At 42.5% G+C, this 15949-nt stretch overlaps 1 protein-coding gene across 1 annotated transcript in view; it reads left to right on the forward strand.

Moving 5' to 3' along the window:
- EPHA10 (EPH receptor A10) overlaps positions 1-15949 on the forward strand; it is a 1455844-nt gene that overhangs the window by 442354 nt on the left and 997541 nt on the right. Inside the window, exons 4-5 of the mRNA XM_085647895.1 lie at positions 5884-6039; positions 7576-7911. Coding sequence (XP_085504021.1) covers positions 5884-6039; positions 7576-7911 — 492 coding nt within the window. The remainder of the gene's footprint in view (positions 1-5883; positions 6040-7575; positions 7912-15949) is intronic.

Below are 15949 nucleotides of genomic sequence, written 5' to 3' on the forward strand. Positions count from 1 at the left end.
ATGCCACTTTGGCATTTTCTTGCCTTAGCCATTTGGTTCCTGTAGCCTCTCTCAGGTCAGATGACAGGGTGCACAATGGGAGCTTATGTGTGACTGAATGGGTCGTCACTGACAGGAAGGGAGGGAGAAGCTGGACCCAGCCTCCCTTTGAACTGAAATAGGCTGTGTCCTGTCCCCTTTAATAAGTCTGGAGTCAGGGCAGGGTTGAAGGGCATCTGTACATTTCAAAGGCATAACTAGGTATAAAAGAAGGAACTCAGACACCATCACTTTGGTACACTTCTGGACCTGTGGATACTATGCCAGAAATAAGGGCTGCCATGCTGCTGAATGACTGCCAGTCTTCTGGACTCCTGCTTTGCTGTGCTGATCTGCTGGCCCCTTGCCTGGATGAGAAGGACTGTAACTGCATCTCTTGAACCCAGACCCAAGAGTGACTCCAAAGGCTAGTTCGATGGCCTCCTGATCTGAAAACTTAAGGACATAGCAGACTTACAACTCACTGCATCTGTACTCTGCCATCTGTGAGTCTAGCCTGCCAAGTAGTGCCACCCAAGTCCTGGAATTGCCAGAAGAACTGATGCATCTTCTCCGCTGAGCAATGCATTCCTGAGCAGAACTGATGCATCTCTCCGACTGAGACACTCATCCCGGAGCAGAACCGATGCATCACTACTGCTATGTGGATTGGACCCATCACAAAAGATTTGCATAGTCACTGCAACCCATATTTTGGGACCGATGCATTGCCTTCAGAACCGCCACTGTGCGAAAACTTCTTAAACTCAGGCTCTTGCATCTCTTGTCGATAGCAGCCTTGACAACAAAACTCTGCATCACAGCTTCACTGCTCATCGGAATTGCCGTATCACCTCACCTGCACATCACATTGCCAACACCAGACTTCACATTGCAAGCTGGGGCTGCTCCTCTGCTAAGGCGGAGGAGCATCACCCTACTGCTTTTTCAGCAGGAAAAGTAAAATGATAATAACGCAGTAATTATAGTTTTGTTTTTCCCAGGTTCGGGCTCAGTCAGGGTGGGGCGGGGCTGGAGGCACAGGGGAGGAGTGGTTTGCCCATGCCAAGTGTGCATGAATGTTTGACCGGCCATCTCGGGCCGGCCAAACAGTCATGCGGACTGTGGATGTTCCCCACCAGGCTGCATTCAACAGCCTGTTGGGGAACATGCCCAGGACCCCAGTCCCCATCTGAGCGCCAATCCACAGAGCTCAGACCAATCACAATGCTGCCTTGTAGCATTGTGATTGGTTAGGGGGCGCCACGGTGCTTCCTGGTTCCGAACATGCCGAGAAGCAGAGAACAGACGCAGCTGGCGGAAGACGTAAGTGATTTTTTTTTTGTTGTCCCTCTGCCCCTCCAACCTCATTCCTGCCAGCTGATACTGATTGCAAGCCCCATCAATGGAATCCTCAACGTTGATGCAACAGGACCTCACATTGCAGCTGCGCCGCATCTAGGAACCGAGGCACCACCTGGCTCTGCAACGCATTTTCAGCGCAGATCCACGCAACACTCCGCAACCAGGATTTAAGGTACTCTGATCAGCAAGTGTAACTGGATCCCAGTAGCCAGCCCAAGCTCCCTCGTGGATGGCCTGAACTTGTGACTTTGTCCCAGTCTGGTGCAACTTGATATTCCCAAAAGATCTTTGTGGTTTTTGGCGCTATTTATCACTATAAACTTTAAAGTTCAATATCTTCAGTTATACTAATTGCATTTTTGCCATTTTGGTCTTGTTGTATTTATTAAATAAAGTTCTATTTTTCTAACTTGGAATCCTTTTTGTGTACTTTACACATTGCCTCTAAGTTAAGCCTGACTGCTCTGTCCCAAGCTACCAAAGCATAGATTAATTTGGAGTTTGCTGGAGACCCTGACTAGGAATGTGGTTGCTGCTTGACCAGGACTCACACCTCAGTCATCCAGTAAACCAAGTTCTAACACTTTCTATTTTTGAACTATCAAAAACTTTAGTATACATTGCATACAATATACAAGTGTGTAATCTGTTTTCAGCTTTGCATTACAGGTATCTTTGATTATTCCTTTAAAATTCATTTACAGTGCATAGCAGTGAGAGGGAAGCATTTCTCAACTGAATATGCACTGCATAGTTCTAATCACTTTAGAGGGAATGTGATTAACACTACATGATTTAAGCAAATTAACAGTATCCAACCCTTTTGCGGCACATAAATATTGCAAAATTACCATAGTCACACATCATGCCTTCTACAGAAATTGTGTCAAATATGAAAATTATTTTCGGGTGGTCAAAGTGCTTCATTAGTTGTCACCTACAGAAAGCTTTTAGACCCATTGATACAATACCAATAATAAGAGTGGGATTTGGTTTAGTCCTTTGCTTACAATTGATTGGTTTACTCATCAGTCTGATTTGCTTCCTTCTGATTATATTTTTTTCTCTTCCTTTTCTTGTGTTCACCGGAACTCAGGAGCACAGCTTCTTTAACATCTTTTTGAATGGATTGCATATATTCGTACATGGATCCTCATCAGGGATCTACTTTTTTATCTTTTCTTTCAGCACTCTAGGCAGTGGCTGTGTTTACTTACCCTCTTCCTGTGTACTACTTCAATCTCACACCCCCTTCCACGTCACTCCCAAACGTTTGGCCATTGCTTCCCTACCCCTTCCCTTCCAGCTCGACTTTTTTTGACAGTCCCAAACTAGTTCTGCTGTTGCTTCTACGTCCCTGCCTGCTCTCCATTGTACCTGTCACTTTTGCATTTATGTGCTTCATTGCTCTTGCCCCTGACTGCTTCACCATTGCTCCACAACACTGCCCCAATACGTTCTATATTTTGTGTTTTTGTTCTTATTTATGCAAACATGCAGCTCCCGCTGCCCAAAAGCAATTCTGCGTTGCTTCATGGAAGTGAGAGCATTTTCAATGCTCTCGCTTCCATGAAGTGAAGCAGAGTTTGAAATGACATGGCAGGAGCAGTGCTACCGCCATGCCATAGCAAACTGCAACTTCCCCGGGGATGGTCACCCTAGAGCATTGCTAAACCTGGTCCTGGGATGTGGCAGTCCCCAGAGCCATTTATGTCTCCAGGAGGGGGGCCGCACTGCCCCCCTCCCATCCTTCAAATAGCCCCAGGGAGGCGGCGGTCCCTGGGGATGCGTGGGGGGGGCAGGAGCCCCCCATGCATTACAATACATTTAGCCCTGGGAAGGTGGCAGTCTCCGGGCCCCCACATAATTATTTTTGATTGCCCCCAGGACCTGGCCCAACCGGGAGCTCAAAGAAAACGGGAGCCCAACCAGGAGCTTAAAGAAAACAGGAGCACATTCGTTAAAATTTTTTTTTCGGGCGGGTTGACAAATCCAACATGAAACCTGCAATTTTCCAATTGACCCCCTGAGCAGGCCTAGTGGGTCAGGGTGTTTCTACCCTGACCCCTTTTCTTGTTTATTCATCTATTTTAACCTTATTTCTTGTGACTCGGTTCAACCGAGTCATAAGATGGCTGCCAACACTTCCTGGTTTGAAGTGTTGGCAGCCAATCAGATTGCAGTCACGAGATCGGGAGGGTACGGGAATCAACCGCGGCCACAGTTGTATATCTGAGAAATCTTTAAATTTTTCAGGAACTACTCAATGGATTTACACCATTTAACAAAAAGAGTGCTTTCCGAACCAAGCACTACCTTTTTGCCAAATTTGGTGTAATTCCGTTCAGCAGTTGTAGCCGAATCCAAAGTTTCCCATGGAAATTAACACGGAGAAAACCTGTTTTGGGCCCCCCTTTTTTCTCGGCCCTGCTTAACGAATCACCCCGAAACTGTCAACACACCAGCTGAAGTGAGTGGGCCATTAGTTTTGAAAATTTTGCGAACATTCGTCAAGTGGCGCCATAGATATTAGCAAAAGAAAAAAACTTTTTGAAAAGAAACATAAGGTCCTAACTACAACGGCCTACTGGCGACTGCCAGTAGGTAATATATATATATAAAGTGGGATCAGAGCGCAGGATTGAGGTCGGATACGTATGCAGGGGCACATCCAGTGCCTGAAATTTTCTCAACAGTAATTCAGTGCATCCATTTGTGGTGATAATCTTACGGCACTACCTTTCCCAAAATGCAACTCACAGTCTCATTTGAGCTGCCTACTAGAGGCGTGGCATTGGATACAAAAGGAAGGGAGTGACCGAACAAGCACGTTATGATTCCGCCGAAGCCTCTGATGAAGAAGACTTTACTTCGAAACGCGTTAGACGTGGAACCACTGTTTAATTTTTTCCTGCACATGCACGCCGACCATACCTGAACGAAGGGCTTGTACCTCAGCGCTGTGAATCATGTGCTTCTCACACGTGGGGCAACCCTTAAGCTTTCATATCAGGCGGCGGCCCAGCCGCCAAGAGTGCACCACCCCCGTGAAGGAGGCAAGGGGGCCACGAGGACTGGTATCTACCGATCCTTAAAGTGGGATCAGAGCGCAGGATTGAGGTCGGATACATATGCAGCGGCACATCCAGTGCCTGAAATTCTCTCAACAGTAATTCAGTGCATCCATTTGTGGTGATAAACTTACGGCACTACCTTTCCCAAAATGCAACTCACAGTCTCATTTGAGCTGCCTACTAGAGGCGTGGCATTGGATACAAAAGGAAGGGAGTTTCTGAACAAGCACGTCATGATTCCGCCGAAGCCTCTGCTGAAGAAGACTTTACTTCGAAACGCGTTAGGCGTGGAACCACTGTTTAATTTTTTCCTGCACACGCAAGCCGACCATACCTGAACGAAGGGATTGTACCTCAGCGCTGTGAATCGAGTGCCTCTCACACGTGGGGCAACCCTTGAGCTTTCATATCAGGCGGCGGCCCAGCCGCCGGGAGTGCACCACCCCCGCGAAGGAGGCAAGGGGGCCACGAGGACTGGTATCTACCGATCCTTAAAGTGGGATCAGAGCACAGGATTGAGGTCGGATACGTATGCAGGGGCACATTCAGTGCCTGAAATTTTCTCAACAGTAATTCAGTGCATCCATTTGTGGTGATAAAATTACGGCACTACCTTTCCCAAAATGCAACTCACAGTCTCATTTGAGCTGCCTACTAGAGGCGTGGCATTGGATACAAAAGGAAGGGAGTGACCGAACAAGCACGTTATGATTCCGCCGAAGCCTCTGATGAAGAAGACTTTACTTCGAAACGCGTTAGGCGTGGAACCACTGTTTAATTTTTTCCTGCACACGCAAGCCGACCATACCTGAACGAAGGGCTTGTACCTCAGCGCTGTGAATCGTGTGCCTCTCACACGTGGGGCAACCCTTGAGCTTTCATATATATATAGATATATATATATATATATGGTCCTAACTATAACTACCTACTGGCGACCGCCAGTATGTTATATATAAATATGATGCATTTAGCATTCGCAATATATTTTTTTCTTTTTTTCAGCAAAAAGTATTGGCAATCCCAAAAGGCAGAACCTATTCAATTTTCCAGTTTCCTTTTCTAGTTAAAAATCAATACCTTGAAAGGCTAGTCTATGTCATTAAACTCAAAAGGGATTATATTGAAAATTATTATTTTTCATTGGTGTAAGCATATTTTGTGCCTTTTTATTGTTTCATATATTTCTTTAGGCTGTTAATAGGCCCAATTCTAGACCATGAGGCATTAAAAAATGGTTCTTTGTAATGTGCTGAAATATTAGGGATGAGTTTTTACAAATTCTTGGACTAACTTCTGCAAAAGCACACAAATCGAATTACTCTATGGATAGTCTTCTGTAGAAATTAAATGCTCTTGAAATTGTTAATGTTGTTAATTTTCTAAGTTTGAATGCCCTCATTGCATTTTGTGTATGTCTTTACAGCCTGCCCTCCTGGATTTTACAAGATGTCCACCCGGCTTCCTCTCTGCTCTCCATGTCCTGAACACAGCTATACACAGCAAGAAGCTTCCATTCTTTGCATCTGCATGAGGAACTATTATCGCTCTCCACTGGATTCCCCATCTACCTCTTGCACTCGTAAGTTTGAACTAACAATGTTAGTATATTTCAACGCCACTATTTTCTTTATTACATACATGGAAAAAATGCTAGAGATTTAGAAAAGACTGTACATTGTAGAACAATACAACTATAACTAAACTGGTCAATTGTATGTGATCAATGAGAGAACCTAAACGCCTCCTATAGGTAATATCAAACATGACACACATCATTTTCAGCTATAGTCTGCATGTTATAAACAGTCTTAAATCGAACCTTGGATACTTGTCATGTTCAAAGCTTCATTGCTCTCTAGCTGTGTTTGTGATAGTGAAATACATATACATTCATACTTCCATGCAGAACTTTGATTATTCAATGAATTTTCAGCTACTGTTAACGTGTCCTAAATTTACTATTCAATTTGTGATGTATTTAAGGTCCCTGTTTGCATGGACAGCTAATGAAGATTTTTTCAATCACTTGTTGAAAGTCCTTGGATAGGTTTGTGTAGGGGATTTTGTTGAAATGAGCAAAGATCATTTGAGCCTGTAATGCCTCTTGTTGGTGTAAGCTGCCAAGCAATGCTTTGCTTCGAAAAAGTATGTCTTGTTTTATTGTGAATAGCCATGGAAAGTCTTGAAGGTATGCAAGCATTGACCTATGGAACAGAAAACCCTTTCACTGTAACCTTAAGTTGGTTCACTAAATAAGGAATCATATTGGGTCCCATCTGACTTATGTAATTAATAACAATTAAAGTTGTTGCAAATTGTGACTCACTCTGATTGGCCAAAGTGACAGGGAAGGTGGCCTGCAAAGATCAGCAGACTATCATTCCTGTCACTGTGTTTTTTTTTTTTTTAAATAACTCTTTTTTTTTTTTAAAGCAGCCCGGATTACTGAATGGAAATGGGGCTGCTTTAAAAAAAAAAGAGCTGGTCCCCTGAACCATGTCTGCAGCACCTGAAAGTTGGGCCCCAATTGTTAAAGGAGGAATGATCCAACCCTAACCTGTCCCCTTTTTCTCCATTTCAATAAGTTACCAACCCAGATTGGGAGACGGTAACTTTTCAATGGTTTGACATTTGAAATTTGGAAGAGATGCCCACAACACTCCCCTTCCAAATACCCAATTGGCATACAGTTGCAGACCCATTTTAAGAGTCTGTAAAAACTTTACCAACTCCTAAAATGTGTTTAGTACAAATTGACATGCTTTTGACCACAAAACATCTTGGTACATCCAGCCCAAACCTCTTTCAAAGACCCTTTATTCCTTATATTCTTGCTGAAACTGCTCCTAACTGGCTTTAAACTATTTTGTTGATTTGAGATTTTTCTCAACACTGCATTATTTCTGACACTTTCTAAACTTGCATTTTATTTTGCCATTTTCCTTGCAATAAGGGTTGACTTTACCAGGGATTGCGTAGTCTATACCAAACTTGTTTACAAATATGCTCCTCGATCGAACGAGCCATTGATTGAAAAAACATATATTATTGTAGTTATTGTAACTATAGATCTTATTGTAAGAAGATTTCAACAAAGTCTTATTTATTCTCTTAGGTCCACCTTCTGCTCCAAGAAATCTAGTCTACAGCATGAAACAGTCCACCCTGATACTGGAATGGAGTTCACCAGCAGATGCGGGGGGAAGAGGTGATATCAGCTACAACATCTTGTGCGACCGATGTTCTATTGCTTTAGGGCAATGTGAATCTTGTGGCAGTAGCGTTGGCTTTGTGCCCCAGCAGATTGGATTGGTTGACCGGACAGTGACTATGGTGAATTTTCTACCCCATGTGAACTACACAATCCGAGTAGAAGCAGTAAATGGAGTATCTGACTTTAGCGCATTTTCAAAGCAGTATGCAGAAGTCAACATATCGACCAGCCTTGCAGGTACTGTAAAATCTAACAATATTTGATCAGCTGTTCCTTGTAAGCCAGGACTGCTCGATGCAGAGTCAGCAGTACAGGATCCACAACCTATATTCATTGTAACCCCTGACTTTAAAGTATCACTGTTCAGATTTATTTTATGTTAACTTATCTTATGTGGATATCCTGAAAACGGCGCTTGAATCAAGAACAAGTAGTTCTGAGATAGATACCCTTTTTATAAACCTAATCTCTTGTGCTTCAGTGACTCTGGTTAATGTATGTTTGTCTTAGCAAATGAATTACCACTTTCGCATGGTGTATAAAGGCATGGAAAAAACTGAAGTGACCATAAGCTACCACTAGGTTTTATTAATACTTTCTCAAAAAATACAGAATATAGTCTGGTTTTGAAAATTTTTTATGGTCTTTTTCTGTTTATCTGCATTTTTGTGCTGTCTGCACACAATTCTTTTTCACTGAATGTAGTACTTGCAAAAAGAACAGAAAATCTCCGAAATGTTTCAAGTAAAGAAAAATCAATTCTTGGGTCATCCGTGAGACAGCTCAGAGGCCTGAACATACTTTGTGCATCCTTCTGTCTTCCTGAAAGCAAATTCTATTTGCACAACAGTCTCTTCCAGCCTTCAAGATGCAGATGGGTCCTTCAATGCGCCTTGTAGGCAAATCTTTCACTCTCACTGGGGCAGACGATTGTCCACAGCGGCATAGACTTAAGGCATACATGTTTACATATACTGATAAAAGATTTAAAAACACACAAAGCAAAAATTCCTAAAATATACAAAAACTAAAGAACAGTTTTTAATATCCATAGAGTCCGGGCCCTGGGAGCGCCTTTGCCTTTTAGCCTGTCTAACTTCACAAGACGTTGATGCAGCACGAACAAACATTTTATGTAACCACATCCATTTTTTGTAATATGTGTATCTACTAATGACAGGCATCTGAAAATGGCATATTTTGCTCGAGATGCTAAACAACTGTTCCTTTTTAGAAAATATTTATTGAAAAAAAAAGCTTCTCTGCCTCCCTTTATATTGATTTTACAGTTTTTCAATTGGCATGCCAGCACCTTGCATCCTTGATTTCACTAGTTGATTGGAAATCATTACTTTTTGTTTGGTAGAAGAGTTCTGGTAACAAGTAGGAATAGACCTTAAAACTGGGAAGTGTATCTCACACTACAAGAGCACATCTCACCTCAAGTTTGCAACATATTCTGAACTTTAGTACTTGTTGGAGTTTTTATTTACAGAGACTCCCTACTCTTGCCCCTTGGATCAAACCACCAGACCTCTCTTCACTTCAGAACTTCAAAACACCCATCAAGTACCAGGGCGAAGAAAGGCTTCTAGGAGTAGAATGCCACCTTTTATTAAGGTTAAACACAGTGCGGGTCCAAATGAAGATGCCTGAACGGTGGAGTGATATGAATGCTTCCCCTCGGTCTACCTACTCGCAGCACACAGCACTGCATCTAGGAGATATTAAGTACATTTTGAGAGACTGACCTGCATGGTGTTGCCAGAGCTAATCCCAAAGATTGCTTGGGCATTTCTGAAGAGAATGGAAGAGGTTAATAACATACATAGGACTGATTCTGAGTTGTGTTGAACTGAGAAATCGGTTGGGGGGGACTACATAGTGTGCTCATTTTTGCACTACTCGAAATATTGGTCCCTGTGAAATTTAAGATGTATCCCAAGATAACGATCCAAAAGAAAACAGTTAGATTTGGCGAAGGCATAGACTGGCAGCGTAATACGAATATTCCATTTAACTAAGAGTGGACAGACTTTTAACACTTCTTACAGGCAGAATTTGAAGTTAAGTGACTAGTGGAAATGTCTAGAACCGAGCTATATTTGAAGGACTAAGCAAAAGAGAGTCATTTGGTGGGCATACAGTTAGGAATTCATTGAGCATCAATAAATTGGACACATAAATACCAGCAACGGAAAATAATAAAAAAAAATGACCAATCAGCCATAAAGTCCTGAAGCCCTGCAGGCATAAAGAAACCACACAGGTTAGGAATACCAGGGGCAATATCATGATAGGCTTTGCTAGCTCAGTACCAAGCAGAGTGACTGTTTCCATGCATATACAATGTATAAAGTGAATCATTTAACCTAATATTTCTCCGAATTAGTTCTTTAGTTTCAGACAGCTCACAAACAGAAAGAGTCCAATTTTGGTCAATGTTTTCGAGCTGTACTGTCTGAAAATAAAGCACTAAATCAGAGAAATGTTGAGTTAAATCATAGAACTTTATGGATTTCAGTCACATAAAAATAGGCTCTCATCCATACTTTGAGCCAGCAAAGCCCATCATAATTATGACCCAAAGGGAAAATGATTGGCGTCAATGGCCATCTCATGTCTGAAAAACACTTGACCAGGACCCACTAGATAGGATTGAGAGTTTGCTGTCAATTATGTCAAATATCAGCCTAACTGATAAAGTTCATCTGATGTTGTGCAACGTATTGGTCAAAAGCGATTCTACCATACTAAGAAAAATACTAATTTTCTTAGGTATTATAACTGTGCAAGAAAAGTCTTCAATCAATATTTTATAAAACCATGACCAACATATAAGTTTCAAACCTTACAGAAAACTTGGAGTCTGGTTTTAAAAATAATGTTCTTACGTGGGTGTGCTCTGTAAATGATTTAGAATGGCAAACAAATACGGAATGATAAAAATTTGCAAATGTCTCTTTCATAAAAGAACAAATGTATTACCTTTTTTGAAAGACGTTGTCTTTTGTTTATGTCACGGATAATAGAGGGTGGTCTGTAGCCATTGCACAGATGTTTAACTGGATCCCCCTTTTGATACTGTCAGAGCTAAGGACTTTTTTATCAGATTCAGGGAGATCACATTATCTTAAGTTCTGTGTAAATTGATGTTGAGTGGTTCAGGCTTCTGAGAATCTTCTGAAAATTAGGTTGTTGCTGTATGTATAGTTTAATTTATTATGATGATCCATTCAATTTAAAAGCATTTAATGTTACCATGCGATTCTTGAAAAAATCTCTCTGTAATTTAAAGCCCTTTGTTGACTTTCTATAATATCACAGCCAGCCTTTGAATTTTAATAGATTCCTAAATCACTGCTGCACATCTACAGTAAAAATATGAATTTCCGTAAATGCTGATATATGCAGATATATTTTGCTACATCTAGTCCTGAGCTAAGAGCACATAACATCTGAGAAGCATTACAAAATGGTCGGCCTGTAAAGTGTCTTCATTGTCCTTTTTATTTAGTAATATATTTTCAGCATTTTGGAGTTGTCCCTACTAAAATGGACAAATCTATGATGTAAGGTGTTGGAAGAGCAGCAAAGATAGCAGTCTTCTGTGTGAAACAGGCAGCTGTGCCTACCTCTTTACTACCCAGTGTCAGTAAAATATTAGCTCTTTTACTGCACAGTAGGGGCATCCTTCTAGGTGGCACCGTTTTGGGGGAATAAAAGAGTTTCAAATTTCCAAGAGACCCAAGATTGTGTTGGGTAAATAGGTGTGATTCTCTATATTTCACCTCCTAGGTAACCAAGTGCATATGGTTATAAAATAAAGTATAGTAACAACTAACATGGTTTTCCTATAAGTATACAAAACTGCAACAGTATATTGTTCAGAGCTGATGTGTACATAGTCATTGTGGCATTTAAAAAGCTCCTTGTGCAGAATATGACCACAGAGCCCACATCATAAAGCAATTGTCACACTTTGGCCTATTTTATAAAGATGAATTTGTCTTTTGTCTTTAGAAATCATTAATTTACAGTTGTAAATGGGTTGTGATTGCTTGCAACAGTACAGCAATATGGTGTGATTGTATGTAAGTAAATCTCCTCACATGGAGTTCATGGGGGTGCTGAATATACATAAATATTAATATTTGTGGCTATTCACAACATTTTGATTGGCAATATCATGGAGAGTTGGGGTTGGGGTTTCGCCACAAGAAATGCACTATTGCGCTAATATTAGGCAAGCATAAATACTTTATTTACATATGTACATGCTTAAGTCTGACCACTGAAAGCTAACAAAGCTGGAACTTCTGTTAAGTAGTGTTGGAGTGTTTGACGAATCACATCCAAAATGTGGCATATATATATATATGTTTACTGAATAAACCAAATATTACAGGGATAATATAGTTAGGCTCTGATTTCACACGTATAAAACATTTGAAATTTTGCAGTTATAGTTACATGACCTAACTATAACTTTGGCCCCTGCAAAACACTGTGAATTTATGTATAAGTGAGTGACTGACTGGGTGTATGGGTAATAGAGTTGGGGTTATCAGTGGCTTTTTTGCACAGTAAGTATTTGTGTGAATGGCTATATAGATGAGTGAGTGGGCACACAAGTAATTGTACCTATGTGCGAATGGGTATGTAAGTGGTTTTGTGGATGAGTGAATGGATGTGTGAGTGCCTGAATGGGTGAATGAATAGCTCTGTTAGTAGCTGTATTGGTGAGTGGGTGGCTGTATGGGTGTGTGAGTGGCTGTGAGAGGTATGTGAATTGGCGTGAGTGAGTAGCTGTATGGGTGTGTGATTGTGTGAGTGGCTATATGGGTCTGTGAGTGGGTGTGTGAGTGTTTTGTGGGTGTGAGTGACTTTATGGGTCTGTGAGTGGCTATGTGAGCTGCTATATAGGTGACTGAGTGGTTGTGTGAGTGGCTGTATGAGTGAGTGAATGAGTGTGCGACTAGTTGTATAGATCTATGAATCGGTATGTGAGTGGTTGTATAGGTGTGTGAGTGGGTGTAGGAGAGGTTGTATGGGAATTATTTTTCTGTGAATTTCTACATTTTAAAAAAAATAAACTATTTTCTAACTGTAATATCCCTGTAACCTTTGTTTTTTTGAGAGAATTTCAAAGTTTTCATAAATTTTATTTCCTAACTGTAACCTGTGACCTTCGAGAATAGGCATGTGTTTGGCTGTATAGCTATATGAATGTGTGTGTGAGTTGCTGTATGGGTCTCTGAGCGGGTGAGTGAGTGGATTTGGGGGGCTGTAGGGGCCTGTGAGAGGGTGACTGTATGGGTATGCACATGGCTGTGTAAGTAGGTGTATAAGTGCCTGTGTGGAGCTGTGAGTGGGTATGTGAGTGTCTTGGTGGGTCTGTGAGTTGGTGCATGAGTGTCTGGGTCTGTGACTGGATGCATGAGTGTCTTAGTGGGTCTGTGAGTGGTTGCATAAATGTCTGAGTGTGTCTGTGAGTCAGTGTGTGCATCTTTTACTGGGTTTGTGAGTGGGTGCATGAGTGTCTGAGTGGGTCTGTGGGTGGGTGGATGAGTGTATGAGTGGGTCTGTAAGAGGATGCATGAGTCTCTGAGTGGGTCTGTGAGTGGGTGTGTGAGTCTCTGAATTTGTCTGTGAGTGTGTGAGTGAGTCTCTCAATGGGTATGTGAGTGGGTGAATGTGTGAGTCTCTGATTGATTGGACTTTATTTTGCCTCTTTCTGCTAATTTCTCACTTATATTTTGCCTCTTGCTGCTCGTTGCTGACCTATATATCCCTGAGGCACATAGGGTCTGCGTAGGCCCCTTGCACCATATTAACATAAACCTGGGGAGGTTGTGTTCCTAGGTTCTAGGGGGCCCACATGGCCCCCTAGCACAAGTTTTGTTACGTAAGGGGCCTGGGAGGTCCTGGTCCCCGGGACTCATTTGAACCCATGGAGGGGAGTCTGTGCACCCCCGTCCTATATTAACAAAAATCCCCAGGGAGGTGGTGACCTCCGGGGTTCAAAGATCCTCAGGAGGGGGGCCCTGTGCGCCCCCTTCTTTTTTTAGAAACTGCCGCCAGGACCTGGCCCACCTGGAGGCCCTTTAAAAAACAAGCGCATGACCCCAGCTTGTTTCTTTTGCAGCAAATTTGCGAGTTTCAAAATTTGTGGCAACATTGTTTGCTTTTTTGCCATGCCATGGTCCCTCTGAGACCCAAGACCATGGCTTGTGTGTCAGAGTATTCTTACCTTGCCCCCTTTTCTATTTTTCACTTTTTATGTGGGACTCGACTGAAGCCAAGTCCCAAGATGGCTGCCAACACTTTCCCTGCACAAGCTCAACATTATTCACAAATTAGCTGTGGTTGGAGATATCCTAATGTGGATTTCCTTACATTTCTAAACAACTACTGAATGGATATATACCAAATAACAAAAAGCACAATCTGCGTACCAAAAGCTAGCTTTCTGCCAAATTTTAAGTAATTCCATTCAGCAGCAGCAGTTTGGGCTGTAGTCATGTTCAAAACCTCCTATGGGATTTAACATGGGAAAAACTCTTTTCCTTTGGAAACATGGTCCTAACTATAACATTATATATACATATGTGTGTATGTATATAAATATATATACATATAAATATATATTTATATGTATATATATATAAGGAACTAATTGAGTCTTCAGGCATACCAGGGAAACTACTGCATCCAGAATACCTACGTGATTGACGCCCATGGAGGCGGGACTTACAATTGAATACATTTGTTGTTCCAAACTCACCTGCTCCTTCGATCATTGTGCCAGTGAACAAGAGCATTCTACTGCTCGAAACGCGTATGGCTTGATTAAAGGCTGGAGGCATGCTGTCATCTTTCTGCCTGTGACATCATGAGCGGTAACCCCTACGTGTGTGGCGAATCCTTAAAGGGCAACCTCTGTGTATGATTTAATTGCGGCCAGCCTGGTCGCGGATTTGCCCCGCTGCCATTTCAGCGGATCTGGAGTGTTCGTGCTTTGGACACTTGCAGGAACGTAGGGGGCCTGAGCCACAGGTTTATATTGGGGAGTGACCAGTGGTGCTGCCAAGACCTTTTGCCCAACCGGGATAAAACATTAACTGTGATCGAGGTAGCAGTGCACTTGCTATAAGGAACTAATTGAGTCTTCAGGCATACCAGGGAAACTACTGCATCCAGAATGCCTACGTGATTGACGTCCATGGAGGCGGGACTTACAATTGAATAAATTTGTTGTTCCAAACTCACCTACTCCTTCGATCATTGTGCCAGTGAACAAGAGCATTCTACTGCTCGAAACGCGTATGGCTTGATTAAAGGCTGGAGGCATGCTGTCATCTTTCTGCCTGTGACATCGTGAGCGGTAACCCCTACGTGTGTGGCAAATCCTTAAAGGGCAACCTCTGTGTATGATTTAATTGCGGCCAGCCTGGTCGCGGATTTGCCCCGCTGCCATTTCAGCGGATCTGGAGTGTTCATGCTTTGGACACTTGCAGGAACGTAGGGGGCCTGAGCCACAGGTTTATATTGGGGAGTGACCTGTGGTGCTGCCAAGACCTTTTGCCCAACCGGGATAAAACATTAACTGTGATCGAGGTAGCAGTGCACTTGCTATAAGGAACTAATTGAGTCTTCAGGCATACCAGGGAAACTACTGCATCCAGAATGCCTACGTGATTGACGTCCATGGAGGCGGGACTTACAATTGAATACATTTGTTGTTCCAAATTCACCTACTCCTTCGATCATTGTGCCAGTGAACAAGAGCATTCTACTGCTCGAAACGCGTATGGCTTGATTAAAGGCTGGAGGCATGCTGTCATCTTTCTGCCTGTGACATTGTGAGCAGTAACCCCTATGTGTGTGGCGAATCCTTAAAGGGCAACCTCTGTGTATGATTTAATTGTGGCCGGCCTGGTCGCGGATTTGCCCCGCCGCCATTTCAGCGGATCCGGAGTGTTCGTGCTTTGGACACTTGCAGGAATGTAGGGGGCCTGAGCCACAGGTTTATATTGGGGAGTGACCAGTGGTGCTGCCAAGACCTTTTGCCTAACCGGGATGAAACATTAACTGTGATCGAGGTAGCAGTGCACTTGCTATAAGGAACTAATTGAGTCTTCAGGCATACCAGGGAAACTACTGCATCCAGAATGCCTACGTGATTGACGCCCATGGAGGCGGGACTTACAATTGAATAAATTTGTTGTTCCAAACTCACCTGCTCCTTCGATCATTGTGCCAGTGAATAAGA

This window comes from Triturus cristatus, chromosome 3_2 (genome assembly GCF_964204655.1).
Source record: "Triturus cristatus chromosome 3_2, aTriCri1.1, whole genome shotgun sequence".
Lineage (NCBI taxonomy): Eukaryota > Metazoa > Chordata > Amphibia > Caudata > Salamandridae > Triturus > Triturus cristatus.